This window comes from Temnothorax curvispinosus, unplaced genomic scaffold (genome assembly GCF_003070985.1).
Source record: "Temnothorax curvispinosus isolate PA1 unplaced genomic scaffold, ASM307098v1 QBEX01011551.1, whole genome shotgun sequence".
Taxonomy (NCBI): Eukaryota; Metazoa; Arthropoda; class Insecta; order Hymenoptera; family Formicidae; genus Temnothorax; species Temnothorax curvispinosus.
This window is the reverse complement of record NW_020221331.1, coordinates 1-20,029: the sequence shown is the minus strand read 5'-3', so window position 1 is coordinate 20,029 and position 20,029 is coordinate 1. Positions and strand designations below refer to the sequence as shown.

The 20,029-nt window shown below is 36.3% G+C and overlaps 3 protein-coding genes across 5 annotated transcripts; 2 read left to right on the top strand and 1 right to left on the bottom strand.

Moving 5' to 3' along the window:
- Positions 1-819: 819 nt before the first annotated feature.
- LOC112461659 (lachesin) lies at positions 820-3,541 on the top strand. 3 transcript variants are annotated; one of them, XM_025026986.1, is made up of 6 exons: positions 821-1,155; positions 1,354-1,595; positions 1,704-1,960; positions 2,043-2,446; positions 2,785-2,902; positions 3,055-3,163. In XM_025026986.1, the coding sequence occupies exons 1-6, from the start codon at positions 1,113-1,115 to the stop codon at positions 3,074-3,076; spliced, it is 1,086 nt and encodes a 361-aa protein (XP_024882754.1). In that variant the 5' UTR covers positions 821-1,112; the 3' UTR covers positions 3,077-3,163. The 3 variants fall into 3 exon arrangements, with proteins under 3 accessions (XP_024882756.1, XP_024882754.1, XP_024882757.1); XM_025026989.1 differs by having other exon boundaries at positions 1,068-1,155; positions 2,785-2,901; positions 3,084-3,541; XM_025026988.1 differs by lacking the exon at positions 2,785-2,902 and having other exon boundaries at positions 820-1,155; positions 3,055-3,541.
- A 1,458-nt stretch (positions 3,542-4,999) lies between these two features.
- LOC112461660 (sorbitol dehydrogenase-like) lies at positions 5,000-7,360 on the bottom strand. Its single transcript, XM_025026990.1, has 5 exons — positions 7,169-7,360; positions 6,428-6,685; positions 5,698-5,935; positions 5,439-5,617; positions 5,000-5,356 (listed from the first exon to the last, which is right to left on the bottom strand). Exons 1-5 carry the CDS (start codon positions 7,307-7,309, stop codon positions 5,153-5,155), a joined length of 1,020 nt encoding a protein of 339 aa, XP_024882758.1. The 5' UTR covers positions 7,310-7,360; the 3' UTR covers positions 5,000-5,152.
- Positions 7,361-12,290: 4,930 nt separating this feature from the next.
- LOC112461658 (tyrosine-protein phosphatase non-receptor type 7-like) lies at positions 12,291-19,262 on the top strand. The gene is made up of 8 exons (XM_025026985.1): positions 12,291-14,857; positions 15,481-15,676; positions 15,793-15,970; positions 16,162-16,377; positions 16,467-16,871; positions 17,017-17,312; positions 17,471-17,680; positions 17,775-19,262. The coding sequence occupies exons 1-8, from the start codon at positions 14,749-14,751 to the stop codon at positions 17,884-17,886; spliced, it is 1,722 nt and encodes a 573-aa protein (XP_024882753.1). The 5' UTR covers positions 12,291-14,748; the 3' UTR covers positions 17,887-19,262.
- The last annotated feature ends 767 nt before the right edge of the window (positions 19,263-20,029 follow it).

Below are 20,029 nucleotides of genomic sequence, written 5' to 3'. Positions count from 1 at the left end.
TTAATAGTTTGTGTATATTAACAGTCAACTATTTTAACGTAGACAACCTTTTTCGCTTGTTAAGGCCAAAGCACATATGACAGTCGTAGTCGTGGACGTAAGTAACGCACAAGCTTTGGCGTATCCTGATCTGTCAGGTCGGGAACTACGACCGTCGTATATCGCTACGCCATGTTATGTGCTTTGACTCTTACTCGGTATACATCAGAACGTATATTAACTCATAAACTTTATTGATTTTGTTTAAATACATATATTTCATATTTTTATACTTGTGATATTTGTATGTTTTCTTTTCCTTTCTATTGTTCTTTTTTCTTTTCATTATTAACTTTGTATGTATGTATGTATGTATATGTATATTCGTACCTAGCTTTTATTTTCGCATGCTTAGTACATTAAAAGAATTTTTCCGTCATCAAGTAAATGAAACATCGGTCGACTATATTAGTCAGAATTGAAATATTATATAGGAATTATCGAAATACAAAAAATTTGAATAAAAATATCAAGTCTCTGTTCCATTATTCTTTTGCGCAAAAATTTTACTCGCGAGGCAACCTTTTAACGCTTAAATTTGAACGAGGCTGTTGGAATGTTCAAATCAATCGCGAGAATGATCGAGTTGCGTCAATAATTTATGGAGATTATTCGTAAAACGTTTTACCGACTAGTTAGAATTTCGTAATTATCAGTTGCAATTTTAAATCAATTTAGGTAGATTGATAATCTCGGTGAAAATCCGAATTAGTCATGAATCGAGATTTAGTCTCGCACTTGACTAAAGACGTAGCATCATTCGCCATATTTACAACGCTTGGTGCGTCAACCCGTCAACAGACACCTCTGTACCGTCTGCAGATGCTTTGCGACTTTGCGCGCCCGTGCCCCGTACACGCCTATAGAGAACCAAGTTTTGTGTGCACGCGTTACGTTTCCCTCGTGCCGATCTCTCATCATTTCGCGACAGTCGAACGTTTGTTTCAACTTAAATAAGGAGGAAAGAAAGGAGGAAGGATTCTATGCTCGAAAACGAGAGCGGCAAGCGCATCATAGGGAGAGGCTAAACGCTCCGGATTGAGACTCAAGTACCGTGTGTTGGGCGTGTCATAATGCGTGCTATTCTAGCCTTAATATGCGTGTTTCTGCAAACGGGTAAGAACATTTGTCCAACGCAAATTTCGCACGCACGTCACGTACGCGATCGTTCCGCTATGATAGCGCCATATTTTTTCCAACTGGAATAATTCCCTTTTGTCGTTCGACGATGCATGCCATGCCGTGCCGATGTAGCTTGACATTTCTCAGCCAGCAAGTGACAAATCATAGACATTTATACCGTTGCTGTTTCAGTTGCGGCTCAACGTACTCCGACAATATCTTACATATCGCAGGAACAAATTAAGGATATCGGGGAAACGGTAGAACTGCATTGCTCCGTTCAGTACGCGCAGGAGTATCCCGTCTTGTGGATAAAAGTTAATAGAGAAAACGTACACGAGCAAGTGGCACTTTCTACCGGCACTGCGTTGATAATCAGAGACAGTAGATTCGCCCTTAGGTATGATACAGCGTCCACCACTTACCAATTACAGGTAAGATTTCATTAGAATGTTGTTCCGCCTCCTAATCGAACCTACCTTCGTTGATCAAGTTTTAAGCATTAAATATGGGATATGGGTTTAATACGTCTCACATTTTAGGTTAAAGACATACAAGAAACGGATGCTGGATACTATCAATGTAGAATACAAATATCTGTAAATAATCTCATAAGCGCGGAAGTGGAATTACAAGTCCGTAGGCCACCGATAATTAGCGACAACTCGACCCAATCGCTGGTAGTTAGCGAGGGACAACCTGTTCTATTGGAATGCTACGCCAATGGCTTTCCGCCGCCAAGAATATCGTGGCGTAGAGAAAACAATGCTATTTTGCCTACCGGGGGATCGATCTATCGGTACGGCAATTAAATTAAATTATTATTATTAAATACTTGGCAAACAATATTTCATGTATTATGTAATCCGAAAATATTGCAGTGGCAACACGTTAAAAATATCTTTCATACGGAAAGAGGATCGCGGAACGTATTATTGCATCGCTGAGAATGGCGTTGGACGCGGTGCCAGACGTAACATTAATGTGGAGGTGGAATTCGCGCCGGTAATCACAGCTCCTAGGCCACGACTCGGACAAGCTTTGCAATACGATATGGATTTGGAGTGTCACGTAGAAGCATATCCTCCGCCAGCTATCATCTGGCTAAAAGACGACGTACAGTTGTCAAATAATCAGCATTACAGCATATCACATTTTGCAACCGCGGATGAATATACTGACACAACGATTCGAGTTATTACTATTGAAAAACGACAATATGGAGAATATGTGTGTCGTGCAGCCAACAAACTGGGTACTGCTGAAACGAAAGTTGAACTTTTCGGTAAGAGAATACAAAAAAAGAAGACTCGTGTATTTCTGTGTATTGTATGTAGCTGTAGATAACGTTCGAATCTAGTTGAAACAATTAACTATATTGGAAACAAATTTTTTATCAATATGTTGACTGTGCATGATAACAGTGAAATCATGCATCATGCATCATTTTTATCATGTTATCTCAGTTATGAATTTCAATCTTCAATTTATATCAATGTGTATCTCTCTATATCTTAGTCTAATTTAACATCTTTCGATCCTTTGTTTTCTTTTCCTTAGCCAGCCAATTTTTATTTTCGTAGCTAGCATGTATTAGATTTGTTCCCTCTTTTGTTTGCGCAGAAACCATTATCCCTGTTTGCCCGCCAGCTTGTGGTCAAGCTCATTATGGAACTGGCGTAGTTCCAGTTTCTTCCGGACCTTTGGTAGTTCTAGTTTTATTAATTACAATGATAATGAGGTAAGTCATGTTTTATATATTTTCTTGCAATAATGATAGCTTAGATATCGATCATAACATTTGATATATTCGTCCATCATATTGTTTGATTGTAGATCCATGTTCGATTGTATAGGTCTCGCATTAGTTTCTATATATATATTTTTTTACAGAAATTTCTACACCAAATATTAACTATCCGGGCCTTCAATGGGCATCAGCGGCAATTCGATACGACTTCTTGAAATGGCTCTATGCAACCGTCAGCTTTATTGTTGTCGCAATAACGCTGTAAAACCAAAACCTAAACTGTAAGGGCCTCGATTACTGTTTTACTAACTTACTTTCTATATTTGTATCGTGCAATTATTTTTATAGTTATTTACAAGCAGACCAATTTATCTCGTTAATGAAAAACGCGCATATCGTGACACGTTGCACTGACCACAGTGCACAGTGAATTTAGTATTGTTATTTACACATTCGGCTATTTACGATACTCGCATTTTTAGAATTTTAAAACTTTTTATGTATATATAGGTATTCAAATGCGATTTTTATATTGGGATCTTTATATTCAATTTATATTTGTTTTCTTTTTAATCTTGACTTATTTTTTTTCTTTAAATGATACGCGTAATAACGCCGCTCAATTTTTACATCGAAATTTTAACTTTATTTAAACGCAATCAAGGGCGCAATCAGTATGATTAACGCAGGACGTTATAGAGAAGGAGGCATGACACGATTCTTATAAAGAGTAACGCCCAAAATGGCCCTCAAATATTCCCTTTTTGAGCAAAAAAATTAAATTAAGTAAGATACCGTTGAAAAGATTTTCAAAAGTAAATCATTATTTGTAAATAAACCAATCCGACGTCTAGTTTCCGAAATATCGTGGATCCAGTCAAGTTGCCTGATTTGTCAATAGTAAACGTGTTTCTTTGAGTAAGGTGCTTCAAAAACATGGCCCGAAGAGAACGTTTACGCATTGCACTGCAATGCGAGAGAAGGTGTGTGTGCGCTAAATCGAATTCAATTTTCGAATACTACGTTGGGCGTATGCAAAAGTTCAAAATTGCCTTTAATGGAGTTTAGTTGATTTTTTATTTTATTGAAAACGGTTTATGATAATACAATAAAAGTATATTTGTATAATCAGTAAAAAAAAAGTTTTTTTTTTACTGATTACACTGACTGAAAATTGAATCTGAATTTTTTTCATATTTTTCATTTTTGCTCAAAAAGGGAATTAGGCATCACTTTTTATCACGCTGATATGGTACTTGTTGGCACATTTTAATTACTAGAAAAAGTAATTTATGTACTCTTACAAATAGAGGCACCAACGATATACAAATGTTATTGGAAAGATACAAATCAACATTCCAGTACACATTTATATGATGAGACACACACACACACACACACACAATGTTATGTAACGCGGCGTATAAACAGCTCAAGAGAACTTGTTCGCTTCGATACAACCGTGTCGACGGACAAGTAAAAAATAATAATGTTACAAAGCATATTACACACAATATTATCCATCTTACTTATATAGTTATTAGTAATTGCAAATCGACAATACAGATTTGTAGAATTATCTAGCTACCCCCGTTAACGAAAAAATTTGGAATGTCATGAACAAAGAAAACAATGTTGATGTTAGTGCCTTGTTCGTGATATAAAAAAATGTAATTTATGTTAAAAGTAAAATTATAAATGTGTGCAATGTATAGACAAGACACATAACGTGTACGTATGTATACAACACTTTATGCGTTTTATCAAGCACGTATTTCTACTTACTGCACATTTATAATCGCCATCTCTTTTAACAAGGCGTACAACACATAGATGTTATACAACCTGATAATAAGAGAAAGTAGGAAGCGAGGATCTTAATGAAAATAATCTCAGCAAGTTTTTATATACTCTTTACAAGTTTCCAATTTTATACTTGCTAATATTGTAATTTGTATTTGAAACTCGACGCGCCATGATACTCGTAATATTTATAATAACTGTAGTATTTATACACGTTGTGAACAATTGTGTATTGTCAGATATACCATGGCTATATAATATGAGTGGTAAAGTTTTATACAGGTATTCGTTTGTACTACGATATCGCATTTTATTACTTAAAACTCCATGCATTTACATATTCAGCCAAATTTATGTATGGAACAAGCAATAAAATTTTATAAAAAGAAAATATTCCTTGTCTTTTTTTGCTACATATATACATGCAAAAACTTGGTTTCAAAACTTGAAAACAGCCTTGCTTATGTCTCCCTTCTTCAATGCATCGAGAGCTTCTTTATATTGGGACAAAGAAAATATCTTGATTCCTAATTTATTGTAATCAAGATGTCTTTCAGACAACGATTGCACCAAAGCTAATCCTTTAGGAAAACAGTAGGGATTTATAATCACGCCTATAATGCTCAACTCCTTTTTGTAAATCTGCACAATAATTATAAATTTTAGTAAGAGAATATCGAAACTTTTAACTCTCAACCATATAACCCGAGTGGGAAATTTATACCTGAAATGGTTCAATCGATAGTTTTGCTTTTGGATTAGCAACACCGAATACGCATAAACGACCACCGGAATTTAGCAAAGACATGGCCAATTCCATGGCTGGAGCACTGCCGCTACAATCCACAGCCAAGTCAAAATCTTCTTTCAATTCCGTCGGACTTTTAACTTTATAATCGAGACCTATTTACATATAAATATATTGCCGTTAGAGAGAGAGAGAAAGAGCGCTTTTCCAAATTTTTCAATATTACTTATATTACCAAGATTAGAGGCAAGAATTTTTCGTTTTTGTTGCGGTTCACTGATAGTGACAGTTTTTCTGAGACCGTGCAAATGAAATAGAGAGGCCCACAATAAACCTATGATACCGGCGCCTATTACGAGAACCTTGCTTCCTATATTTACAGGATTGATTTTGTCCCAGCCGTGAGCCATGCATGACAACGGCTCACTAAGCACTGCGTGGCGCATTTCAATTTCATCCGGGATTAAGTATACCTATCAGAAATACCGATAATATTATTTATATCATACGAGCGATACGGATATCACAACTCACAAAGCGAGAATAGTTAAAACAAGAAAATGGTAAAAATGGGGCGTTACGTGCACAAAATATTTCAAAGAGATGTCTTACATATTAAAGACGAATATATCTCTTTGACCAATCTATATAGAATCGAATTTTTTTCAATAAAAATATCGAATAACATCATTACTTATATTTCAATTTTTACATGTGTTTTTATATTCTTAAATTAAAATTCTATTAAAATAAACTTTATTTGAAATTAATTACAATAGTCTTGTTATTTACTCGCGCGCGACTTTCTGAAATTTAATCCGCGAACAATTTTTTTGATATTTTTTGTATCACAAAAATTATTAATATATTTAGATATTTTTGCTAAAAAAAAAAAGAATCAAATTAATCGAAAAATCATACATCCAAGCTTTCTTGGGCATTCTGTGTATATGTGCCGCATATACCTGTGTTTCTGGAACAACAGCGTGCGTAGCCCATCCACCATCTCTAAAAATTCCTATAGTATTATTTATACCACCGTGGGTACAAAAATGATAATTCGCACTGTGACAATCATTGCATTTGTTGCATCCACTGTTGGGATCGACAGCGACACGTTGACCAATTTTATAAATAGTCACTTCTGATCCAAGTTCATCGATAGTACCTACAAACTCGTGTCCAAGAGTCAGAGATCCATCTTCTTTACATGGAAAGCTTCCCTACAAGACTCGTGTTATTTTAAGAGATTGAAGAGTATACATATGTATATCGACATGTGTAGATATATGTAATCGTGTGTCAGATGATGTCACAATATAAGCAATCAACAAAGTTTTTCAACTTTTATCATGAATCACATTAGTTGAAATAAAAGTGTAATTATCAAACTGTATAATGACATCAACTTTATCACTGCAATTATGACATGAAATATGTATATTATCTTCTATTAATTTTCAATATTTTTCCAAATAAATTCCGAGTAATTTAAATAATAAAGTCTATGATTCTTATAATTTTTGTCCAATTTGTAATAATAAAATATTTTTACATCATACGAATGAGCGATATCACATTTATTCGAAACAAAATGACGTATTTAAATATTTATAAAATTTTACCAACCATTTAAAATAATTGTAATTTTTTACATTCTACAATTACGATAATAAAAGTGACATATTTTTATAATGGTAACATACTTCCAAAACATGAAGATCCGTTCCACAAATTCCAGAATACGCGACTTTAATTCGGACTTCGTTTGCCGCTGGTTTAGGAAGAATATCCCGTTTTTTTAAATCAAGTGATTTGCTTGACAAATTGAAGCTCAAATATTCCATCGTGCAATTTCTATCCGCTCCGAGTCGTCTTGATCGAGTACACTAAGAAATCCGGCCGTCATCATCCGATATTTATAAGTTGACGACATCAAGTCGTAAACTTACACCTTTAACCGATAACACTAATGTCTTATCAAATGCCGAGTGATTGCGCAAGACTGATACATGTAGAGTGATTGTCGGCTTGTTGTCACCCAAAGGTCAGGGCATTTATATAAGTAGATTAAAGCAAAAACAAAATTGTTCAAACGTAAGATACAATTATTTATGAAAACTTACAGCAACGTTGCAATCTTGCAAATCGCAGTGCAACGTTGCAGAGATATTATGGAAACGTGGAAATAGAAACAAGATTGCAATATAATATCGGCTTGTAGAGTATTAAAAACAAAATAGGATGCCATAATACTTGATCCTCTATATATCGGATCTAATCTTCTGTTTAAAAAAAAATGAAAGTTTTCAAAAATTTAAATCTCAACTCGGATCTCAATCACTCTGATTTCAATCTCGCGGGATTGAGAAATGTCTATAGAGAAGATGCAAGTATTTCAGTAAGCTAATAATTTATTATTTTACGACCATGTACGTTATCTTGATTAGGCATTTGGAATCTCTAGAGAGTTCTTCAAAGTCTTTTAGGTGCGCATATCCATTAGTTATAACGAATATAATGAAGACAATCGTATACATTTTCATGGTAATTGGTGAAAAACATCGCTTCACGTACGAGAGATATGTGATTCAATTAATCATCACTTTAAGCGGGAGCTCTTTTTTTTCACCTCGAGGTAATATGATGATGCTGAAGCGGAAAATTCATTCATGCACGGCAGATCGACTCGTTGTGAACGAATGTCCTTCAATTCATGAGAAATTTCGGGTCAACGGGACGCACGAAGCTGTGGATAACTGGTTGCACCGGGAAACCGGAAATGGGGTCGAGAATGACGTCATCTAGCCTCAACTCCGTTTATTCAACCCCCAGGGATAAACTAGGTTACTGGGACAAGCTACCCTCTCCCCCCTATGCTGATATTTTCGCGAAAAGAGATTTCTCATTCAAAAAAAAATACGCTCTAAATTACGAAATACATGCATGCTTTTTAAACGATGCTACAAATGATGCAATCAACAAAAAGTGCTAAGTATCTCGATAATCCAATTTAAGATTGTAATAAATCTGTGATTAAATCGAGTCTATAATTAACAAACGTATCGCTCTTAAAATCAGGTTGCTCCAAAATCTTTGGTTAAATTGAGAATATTTAACATCGATGTTTGACATTATAGCATGTTAAAAAAAATTTCGTTTTTTTAGTATATTTTCCAGACAAAAGTTATTCAAGAGGCAAAAATCTAATTTTAGCTCCGTCGCGTTTTCCTAACGATATAAGAGAAACGATCAAAGCTTTAACGACCCACAGATTGACATTTACACAAAGCAGTACGAGCAGAATAATTTAATAATAAACGCCAAGTACTCTCGTAAACATTTGTGTCTTATTTTTACTTTTCTTTACGTCGAATGTCGAGCAAAAAAATAACGCGAGCAGATGTATTTGACGTTGAATATTTCACGGTATACATACATTCAAAATGGTTTTTTTTTTTTTTTTTTTTTAGAAATTGTCCTGCCGCGTATTCACAAGTAGCCAATAATGGCACGTGCTTTGATTTCTGAACGAGCTGCAAGGTGAATGGACCGTTCAACGTCACAGCCTCAAAGTAGGTCGCCGTGGACGGCTCTGGGTCGCGTATCGCCTTGTCCCTTGTACTGCCGCCAGCAACAGCAGTACAGTTCATTGAAAAACCGGGACTCGATCAATATCTCCCCCGATAAGCACATTAATAGCAATGTGCGACATGGATGAATACCGAATTCTAGGCTCTTTGTGTAATAATCGTTCATCGAATCGGGTCGTCGGAGTTTGTGCCCGACTCGTATCTGAGAGAGAAAAACGATCGAGAAAACATGGGATAGAAGAGGGAAAAAAAGAAGACGAGACAAACGCATGAACGGAAAGCGGAAGCAGCCAAGTTGCTGCTCAATGGAAGAGCTGAATCCCTACGAGCGGATGCGAATGGGTAGGCAGCCCATTGAAGGTTACACGGATATTCGCATTGCGTATGCGCAGTTGTTTGACGTTTCTCTTTATCCAGCAAAAGGATATGGATACTCGCTTCGTGTCTGTTTTCTTCGCTGCTCCACGCAAAGAAATCTCATCGCGATAACGAAAAGAGAACTGCTATTATATATACAAATAATCTTATCATGAGAACTTTTGATTTCTTTTAATACAATATACGTGAATACAGGATACCCCAAAAAAGACCAAAAGATCTCTTGATCATTTTACAACAAAATGTCGAAATACAAATAATTTTCGAATCATAAGCGATATTGTATTTGCTTTCTCGCAAACTAAACTTTGAATCGAATAAATAACAGAACTTTTACTTTTTCATTAGTTTATTTGTATCAAGCGGAGTTTACCTTGATGATAGAATCTTAATTTTAGACTCCAGTTACGAAGATGGTATAATGCTAATATACAAATTGGAAAACTTTGATAAATGATAATCTGTTTCGATATTTTTGCCAAGGCACAACTGATTATCAAAGAATCTGTTGTTAAAAATTAATGCACGAAAAGATATCTCATTTAATTTAGCCAAACATTGTTGCGATAGATTAACACAACACTACGATTAATACATAATGGAAAAAAAAACGCGTAGAGTAGGGAAATAGCATGTTTTGTTAATGTTAAAAATACATTGGATACGTAAATCGAGACTTGCGTAGGCGTAGGTCTCCTTTTCGCTTATCTCGCGATTACATGTGTGTGTGTGTTTCGAGTTTTTTTTTCCTTGAATCATTGATTATCTGCTTAAACGAGACGTATATCGAAGACTTCTCTGTTTTCTGTAGCTTGGCTATCGGAAACCGGATATGACGTAGCTGTCTACGATCTTTCAACACCCTCTGTCTGTAAAAAAAAAAAAAAAAAAACATCTATTCCTCAGTAAAACGGATTAATTTAAACGACGTCTATATGTATATAAAAGCGACACTTGGAAAATTGCGCTTTTCGCACGTCTTTGCTCGCGACGTTTTATTTCTCTCCGTTAAACAAGTTTTACATATACAGTAAATATATAGAACTGATATATCTGTGTAGTATCTGATATGCATACAGACAATGCTATATGAAATGTGATTTCTGTAAGGAGTAAATCTCCAAGAATACTATCAAGGCCGCCGAGCTCTCTGTCGTGTATCCCACCGGAAACGGATATGACGTGTTGGTCGAATAAAGTAATTAAAAAATTTCATTCTCGTGTGCAGTCATTGGATTTGATTAGATAAACTGTTACGAATAATCACGCTACTATTACTATATCACGAACATAAAAATATTGATACGTTGTATGTGTGGGTGTGTCAGTAGTAAAAATATTAAAAATGGAAAACAAATTAAGACTAACGTGAATTGACATTTGATAATTCTATCAATAAAACTATTAATACCTTAAAAGTTTTCTTACTAGAAGCCTGCATATTCATTATTGTTAAATCTGTGTGTCACGTGTGTAAGATTAATCATTATCATGTTCATGTATTAATTATCTAACGTGTAACGTTAGGTATACGTGTCCAATTCTAATTATTTTCATTAATTGCAACGAAAAGTGTAGTGTAAGACTCTTGTTCTGACACACACACACACACACACACACACACACACTCTCTCTCTCTCTCTCTCTCTCTCGTTAGGTTACTCGTGAAATTACGTATTTATCAATCAACTGCAATAAAATAAAATGTAATAAGATAAAAGATTGACAGAACGAGAGGGCGTAGAAGTTTGCTGCGTGCGTATCGATTGGGGACGCTGTTCGCCAACGAGACTAGCCTACATTCTGTCTCCTTTCTTCACCCTCCCGAGTTACGAAGGCCGATTTGTCTCCCTCCCTCTACACCCTCTCATCGACCTAGAAGTTCTCATTCAACGCTCCCTCCTCTTTGCTCTTACTTAACCTTGCCACCCTCTATCATTCTCTTTTTGTCTCCTCTTCTCTTTCGATTGCATTTCGGTGGACGTTTGAAGGAAAATAGAGATAACAAAAATATAACAAACAGGCAGCAAGTATGATAAATAACAGCAGGGAACATATTAAATATCGCTCGGCTTAAGCTCATAAAGCAGAGAATATATGTAATTGATGCACATAATAATAAAAGCAAAGATTTAGACTTACGAGAATTCGACGATTGAACGAGTTGGAAGGGAAGGCGAATTAACATTAGAACAGCAAATGGAGAATTTTGCCCTGTTTCCAAAGTTTTTTCACGAATTTCAATCGAAACATAAATTTATATATACTTTTATCGCAAAACTTTAAATTAGCATTTCGAACAAGCGAGATTAAATCAATGTTGCGCAATTCTGTAATTTTCACAATCTCGAAGAAAATTCGGCGGTTGTAGCGTTTAAAACTCTTGTCGGTGGATATCGTATCCGTTCCAGCGCCGTTTATCAAGGGGTATCGTTGCGGGTGCCGCGCGGTGGTACGTACGACGAGGGGCGAGGCCACGTACCGCTACAGAGGGAAGGGTGGCTCGGTGAATCGTATCCGTGTCACGAATGCGCGCGTCTGCTGCACTCCATCCCCTCGCCACCCCTTCGCGGTCAGCGCGAAAGAGGTGAATGCAGTTGGCCGTCATTTTGCAATCCGTTCAGACGCCATTCAGATGCGCTCGACGCGAGTCCGTTCCGACGCAGTCGCGCAATTTATCTGCGAAGCTAACGTATCGTATTTTGTCATCCACCGCGATGTCGATGTGCGCAGGGTGATGCCGTCGAACGAGACAATATCTTAACGAGACGTGACAGACCACCTCGAAAGGAGGAAAAGGACCTTCTCACTCGCCCTCGGCAAGGTACATGACCAACGCAAATGCGAGAGTATGCATGTGTGTTTCGACGTTACCATTTAAAAGCGTTTCCGTACAAGTTTTGCGCGCAATATCATTATGCACTGAGTTGTATGTCGAATATATCACATGTTTATGATTATCGGCTTTTCGAAAATTATCGGCTTTCTCGCAAAAGTCAAACGAATCGTGTATCGAATAAAAGTAACTGTAAAAGCTTCACTCTATGTGTGAAAACATCTTATTGTTAATAATAATCGCAAACGACAAGACTCAACATGGATTGAGTAATCGAATAATCAATTATACGTTAATGCGAAATATATTCATTAAAGTACATGATCGCAGTTATTAGACTTATATATCCGTTAATAATACGTACATGTTGCGACTTTACGAGAGACTATATATTTTTACGATATTGTATCTACAATAAAATGATTAATTTAATGATTCCTACATATCACGACAAGATTATAAACTCCGACTACAAACTCTGAAATCAGAACTCGACTCGATGGCATGTATTCTTTTCGTAAACAATAATTGCGCGTAAAACATAGCTGTTTATCGAACCAAAAAGACGCTATTTTTTATCAAGAACAAATCAAACTATATCTTTTATACACGATTATTTTATGTTAACAACATATATCGACTTGGCGATATGAAAAATTGTTGCGTTTGGGAAATTTTTTTATTTGATCGTTGAGAAAAATGATAAAAAAACAATCAAATTATAATTGTCCACAAGCATTCGAGTTTCCTTCCTTCGACCAATCGTCGTAAAGCAATTTTACGCAAGTGCGTGCGCCCTACGAAAACTCGTAAGCTTCCTGTGGAAGGATGAATGGGGATCAAATCAGTCGGCAGCGCGAGGGCTGCTCGGACATTCGTGCGAGCTTTTTCGTCGCGCTTGAGAGTACGTTGCCGTATACTAGATTTTTTAATTCTCGTGTTTAGAAAGTACTTTTTTTGTCTTATTCACAATATGAATCGCAAACGCGTGAGCTTCAGGCAGTGATCGAGATTTTTCTCGTTTTTCTGGTCGGCTTTACTAAATGGTATAGAGATATTTCAATCGTTTTTAATTTTTCGACAAGTTATAAGATGTATTCTCTTTTATCTCGAAACAACAAAGCGGTTTATTTACGTTAATGTGAAATCGAGGCACGTCAAGTCGAACATTTAGTTCCGGAGTGCTTATTGATTTTTTTAGTTACTACAATAATGATCAATGACGATTGCCGTTATCGTACTATAGTCGGTAAGTAAAAAGTATCAAGTTTCGTCGTTTGTCTGTAAAAAAAGAATCGTCGAAATAATATCAAATTAGAAATTATATTAATTTGTTACTTATAATTTAATCGCGTCACGAAATTGAGTTAAAGAGATATCAAAGAGGGATATAACTACGAAAATAAAACGCAAATAATGCAGATTTAAAGAGGAATGAATGTGATCTTGAGCAAAAGCGTAAACGGCAAATATGGACATCCGGTTTCGTGAATCATCACTTATATTCTTGAGAAACACGTACGTAAAAAGTTTGGAAATATATTCGAGGATGTTTTGCTATCCTTGAAATCAATGAATAAACTGCTATAATATTTGAGTTTTAATTAACAAATCTTAGATAATTAAAAGTAAGAGAATACGTGGTGATTTCAGAAAGAATTTTTCAAGTAATAAAAGATATTTAAAATTTTAATTGCTAATCGAGTACGACCGTGAACCGATGCGAGGATGCTATTTTATTACACGGTAATTTCTATTTACACGAACCAATTCGAATGTTCAAAAATCTTAAGCAATGTATCTTATCAGACGTTGCTCATTTTGATTTTCTACATTTTAATTATTCCTAGAACTAGTTGTCAAAAGAGAAATGAAAGAAAGAAGACAATCTTGATTTAAAGTTAAATCTTTTTGAGCAACCGTTTTGGATAATCGCGCGGAGAGATTAAAATGGATCGCTCACGATATTGCGACAGGTTTGAAAAGGAATGGTATTCATTGAACGCGATGACAATTCGTACGGCACGGGATAACGATCCGCTTTTCGTTTCTTTCCGCGATGCGGGGTGGTGTACGTAGAGGGCTTTGCTCCTCCAAATCAACTATTCGGAGAAAAGAACGTCTACTCGAGCATCGGATAAACGTAAAACTCGTTTCCGAATGTGACATTACTGTCATTAATCGCACGTGCTCCGCTTTCATTCACGCCAACTCCCACTCCCGTGAATAACACGGTACAAGCGTTTACATTCACGTCGCGGTTGGTCGGTACCAATGGGCCGACGAGACCGTCGCCGTTCCTATTGGCCGTCGCTTACTCCTGACGTACTATACGAGAGAACGAGAGGAATGCGAAACGATCGTGAAGCACTATGAATAGAACCGAAGCTCCGCGGGTCAAGACATATGAAACGGTGCGTCTCTCGGGCTCGGGTAGTTCCGACAAGGAGTTTGCCTGGTTTCGACACCGTCTCGCAATATGGCCGTATCGCCGTACACACAACCCTCATTCTCGGAGCATCGTGCCCGTACGTCACATGTCAATCGTACGCTGCTCACACTATTGTCCTATGTGCTGCTGACAAAAGGTACCGATCAAACATCAGTGTGAAAACTAATTCTTGTCTTTCGTTCGCTCACCCGCTCGCTCATTCATTCGCAAACACCGTGCATATCCGCTCGCTATTATTACATCAACGAGAAAACAGGATGTGATTTATTCACGATGCTCCGACTTCGGGATAGTGTGCGTGCGTGCGTGCGTGCGTGCGTGCGTGCGTGCGTGCCACCCGTATATATCCGCGTATGCAATTCATGGCTGACTAATGACAAATGAACGATTTTACATCTGTTTCGTGTCCCTATTCCATTTCCCAATCCGTTGCATCTGTCTCCAGTGTCTCTCTGCTTTCATTTCACGATTCTCTTTTTATCGTTCATTAGACTTGACGAATTATTTTCACTTCTTGTTAACGCAACGCAGAATAAAAACTTTTCTCTTTCATTCTACGTTACCTATTAGTCGAACGTGCGTTGTGTTTGTTGCGACTAAAGTCATTATACGTTAAAAATGACAAAATATAATGAAATATGTACTATGAGCAAATTTTGTATACAATATACTTACTTCATAATATCGCAAAGCTTCTAGAGTTACGTTACAGTCTGTGTGTGCAATTTTATAGTTTATGCAATATTATTTTTATTGTAGATGGTACAAGTGTTTCCTTGACTCATCGTCATGCAAATGATATTAATTATTATGATGCAACAATCAGCCATAGCGATAATATAAATCCTCTGGAAAAGTTTTATCTAATCACTGAACAAAAGTGGCATAAGGATACACTAGTGCCAATCTCCTTATCGCCCTCGTCGAAGGGAATGCCTACGAGATCCCATCACAGGTAACACGCTTACGTGTTGTGCAAAAAATCACAATACCAGCTGTAATGTCGATATCCCGGTAATGTTTCACGAAATATTAAGATTTATTCTTTGTCTCAAAGTATTTTTAATACAGAATCCGGCAGTCCGTGACAGGACTGGATGATGCTGGAATGGATCTCCAAGTGGCCCAACTCAGTAGTCAGACAGACAAGGAAGTACATTCCAGGACGACTTTATCATGGCTAGATTGGCATTTGCCTTACTTTGTAGCGCTTTGTGCAATCGCTGGCACTATTCTTTTCACATTCCTAGTAAGCATCACATTTCTTTACGATATAGAAATAATAGAAAACTCGTTCTCCCTTCTTTTTTCTAAAAACAAGTGACTACTTTAAAAGCTTTATAGATTCATGAAATCCAGTTGATTTGATACATATATATCATCAAATAAATTACTCATGTATAATAATAAGATTGTATAATAATAAGCACTTTCCAACAGATCTTGTTATGGCTACGAAAACAAATGTCGCGTGAAAAAGATAACGAAAATGGCGATCGGCACGGTCTGGTCGAGGAAGGTGCCATTTGTCAGCCAGACAAATCAACTAAAGATACAAAAGAATCTGTGGAAGCTAAATGGGTTCACGAAGCATTCGCCAAGCAATCTGCACCCAAGTATCCGGTACGACCAGTTCCTCAGACCTCTTTACCCGAGGTAAGAGAATCTACCGACGCGACGCGTAGATCTGTAATAGCAAATATTAAATTATCGTATTGGAAACAATCTTCGTATTACGTTACAAGTCTTTGGCAACACCCGAACGTAAACCGGAAGCGATACGTATAAAAGCAAAGGGATTGTTGGAGAGACGTGGTTCGAGCACAAGTTTAACCATAGAATTGGCACCAGCTCCCGAAAGTCCGCCACATATGGTTACTCCTACCCGAGAATGTACAACGGAAGAGTTTTTGCTAAGTGCAGGAAATGTATTGTCGAGAGCACAATTGAAAAAGATTGTCCAAGGTACGGGAACGTTGCACAAAGAATTTTGGGAGGTGCCGCTAAATCTACCGGAAAAAGTGGACATTTGTGGCTCGGGAGTGAAGAATCGATACAGCTCTGTTTTACCCAATCCACAAACCAGAGTGGTTCTACCAGGTTGCTCCGACGATCCGCTAGCCGGTTACATAAACGCCAACTACATCCGAGTATGTAAATAGTAATTTTGTGTGTAATAGTAAGAATGGTGCCTGAAAACTTGAATATACATAGGCAGTAGGCAGTAGGCAGTAGGCACCTTTTATTATCAAGTTGCATGAATTTTATAAGCTACAACAGAAAACGAATTTACAGGGATACGACGGCGAAAGTGCTAGATACATCGCGACACAGGGACCATTAGCTAACACGATAGCAGATTTCTGGGAAATGATCTGGGCAGAAAAAGTTCCTGCGATCGTCATGATAACTAGACTGTACGAAGCGTCCAAACCAAAATGCGAGGCGTATTTTCCGTTTGACGTGAATAATCGCATACAAGCTGGATCTTTTACAATTATCGTTAACTATGTCGATACGAGAAACGGATATACCGTCAGAACCATGGAGATCCGGCACGAAAGGGAGAGAAGACATTTGCAGCACTATTGGTAATTACTATGCTATTTATTTTGTCTTCGAGGACTCGATCTTTATTTATATATTTACTATATATATATATATATATATATATATATATATATATATATATATATATACACACAATGTACTAAATTTGCGTATATTGAATTGTGAAATAAATCAATAGGTATGATTCATGGCCGGACCATGCCGTACCTCAAACTGCGGATGCGCTCGTTAGTATGGCCGCGGAGGTAAACGCTTTACCAAGACCAGTGGTCGTCCACTGCAGCGCAGGTATAGGACGAACTGGCTGTTTTATAGCGATAGGAATAGGAATGATTCAACTTCTAAGAGACGGAAATGTCGACGTACTGGGTATTTTGTGCCAGATGAGGTAAGGCAATAATAAGCTCGAAATATATTATGTAATCTTACATAGATCTCGTTGTCAGGAATATACAAAATACAAGTACTTTTTAATATTTTAGATACGATAGAGGAGGAATGGTACAAACGGCTGAACAATATGAATTTATTCATAAAGCACTTAATCTTTTCGAGCAAACACTAGACAGCAAACCGTCGACTTCGAGCGATTGAATGGACATACCCCGCTACTATAGGAATTTCTTTCGCTTATTCTGTCGTGAAACGAGGCTTTATTATTGCCTAAGAGAATGTCACTTCGCACAGGGCTATATGCTTACCGCAAAAGAAAAAGAAAAAAAAAGAAACAAATTTCTAACGAATCTCAATGTTAGCCTGTGAACCGACGCTCTCTCATCTTTATCTCAATATTCGAACGAGTTAAAACTCGTTTAATAAGCTGCCATTTTCTACTGCCATGACAAATCGTTGACAATTGATATCAATCACAGAGCTCAAGAGGTAAAAAAAAGGGTTCACCGTCGGAGTGCATTTTCTAAGCAGGTGCTTTTTAAAACTGAGGTATCATAAATAGCTTAATGAAAAGAGTATTTATGTTTATAATAACGCGCGATATATTAATCGTGCGGCACGTACGCTTAAAAACCAAGATTATATTAATTTATATAAGTTACAAATTAGAAATAATCTCTAAACACGAAACACGGCGATAATGTATTCGCGATTCGTATCATAAAATTTATATCTAAAGATCAGATACTAAACTTGGGATTTAATTATCTACACATTCCTCGTGCGTTAGGGAATAGTTGTCAAGTTCTAATAAAATTTTAAATATACAAAAATGTGTAGAAACGGTTTCGCGACTATGCTAATGTAACTGATACTAATACGATATTCTTCACTATTATCGACGCATCACGATGGAGTAGACACATGACAAAATTTACTAAACTGTTCCAACGTGTAAGAGAGCTAAAGTTAAGCGCGTAATTACTTTAACGATATATAATGTTAAATGTGAGCTAAATGTGAAATTGTATGCGCGTGTGTGTATATACATATATATGTATAATGTATATATACACACGTACACACACACACACACACACGCGCGCGCGCGCGCGCGAATAATTGTTAAAACAATTACTAATTTATGGGACCCAAATCGACTAGGTATTGTCTTATATTCTTAGTGTTCCTATTTGATTTTAAAATAATTTAAAATTTAACCCTTTATGATTTGTTGCTTTTATCTGACCGACTAATTGTAAGACTGAACACGGATAGTACAATATGATTTAGAAGCAAAAGAGAACAATGGGTTGATAAAAAAATCTGAATAAGAGTCAATTTGATAGAGTAATACGAGCCGAATGCAACGTTGTTATAGCGAATATACTTGTACGTATCCACACACACGAGCAACAGCTCAATATTCTTAATTATATTGAATCATGTTGCTCAGAAATGTACACGAGTATATTTGCGCTCTCTAACAATTTTACTCGTTTATTTATCAAATTGAGACTGATTTAATATAATAATTACTTATATTGTAATTTAACTTAATAATAAAAGATCTTTAGCAGTTGGAAGTAAATTCATATTTATATTCTAGAAAAAATATATTATTATATAAAAAAAACTAAATTTGTAACATAATCCTTGTATTGTTGTCTTATGTAAAAAAATGGATCTGTTTTATTTATCTTGTATCTCATCGATGAACTAATATTGTATAAAGAAAGAACTTGAATGTGTGTGTTATACAATATCAGTCAATAGTTACGTAAAAATCAGAAATGTAAATTTAACTTTGAAAATGTCTCGCGTATAATAATATATATATATTTTAAGTGAGAATTAATATTTAATCGATAATGTATTTATCGATTTTAATATATGAATGAGTTAATAGAGTGAAATTACAATAGAATCGACACACTTGAGTTTGAATTATTACCGCGAATTTGCATGACAATAAATAATTATTACAGCGTTAACGTTTTGTTAAATGATTTTAAATGCAAATGATCTTTCTTGGCTGCTAATACTTTTTTAGACTATTTAATAGATAGTAGAGTAAAGTGATAATCGACATATACATATACATGTAAAGTTTTCGACAGTCATGTCAGAATGTCGTTCGAACAATGCCGAAATTCGTGGCGTATGCGTGTATTACATGTATTTTGAGGCGTTACCAACTCATTTTTCATCCAGTTTCATCGTCTCGTCTTAACTTGAGTCTGGATAAATGAAAATCTAAACGCGGTACGGAGATGAGTATCTGGTTTTTGCGTGCACACAAATAAAAGAGCGGTTTCACACGTGCGCGCAAGTAAAGAAAATG

Bases quoted from the DNA above. Each gene is read 5' to 3' on its own strand.
- LOC112461659 (XM_025026989.1), top strand. From the start codon at position 1,113: ATGCGTGCTATTCTAGCCTTAATATGCGTGTTTCTGCAAACGG. The intron at 1,156-1,353 runs GTAAGAACATTT...TTGCTGTTTCAG, and splicing joins ATGCGTGTTTCTGCAAACGG to TTGCGGCTCAACGTACTCCG. The intron at 1,596-1,703 runs GTAAGATTTCAT...CTCACATTTTAG, and splicing joins CCACCACTTACCAATTACAG to GTTAAAGACATACAAGAAAC.
- LOC112461660 (XM_025026990.1), bottom strand. From the start codon at position 7,309: ATGGAATATTTGAGCTTCAATTTGTCAAGCAAATCACTTGATTTAAAA. The intron at 6,686-7,168 runs GTATGTTACCAT...CGAGTCTTGTAG, and splicing joins CGGATCTTCATGTTTTGGAA to GGAAGCTTTCCATGTAAAGA. The intron at 5,618-5,697 runs GTAATATAAGTA...ATATGTAAATAG, and splicing joins AATTCTTGCCTCTAATCTTG to GTCTCGATTATAAAGTTAAA.
- LOC112461658 (XM_025026985.1), top strand. From the start codon at position 14,749: ATGGCCGTATCGCCGTACACACAACCCTCATTCTCGGAGCATCGTGCC. The intron at 15,677-15,792 runs GTAACACGCTTA...TTTTTAATACAG, and splicing joins CCTACGAGATCCCATCACAG to AATCCGGCAGTCCGTGACAG. The intron at 16,872-17,016 runs GTATGTAAATAG...ACGAATTTACAG, and splicing joins TAAACGCCAACTACATCCGA to GGATACGACGGCGAAAGTGC.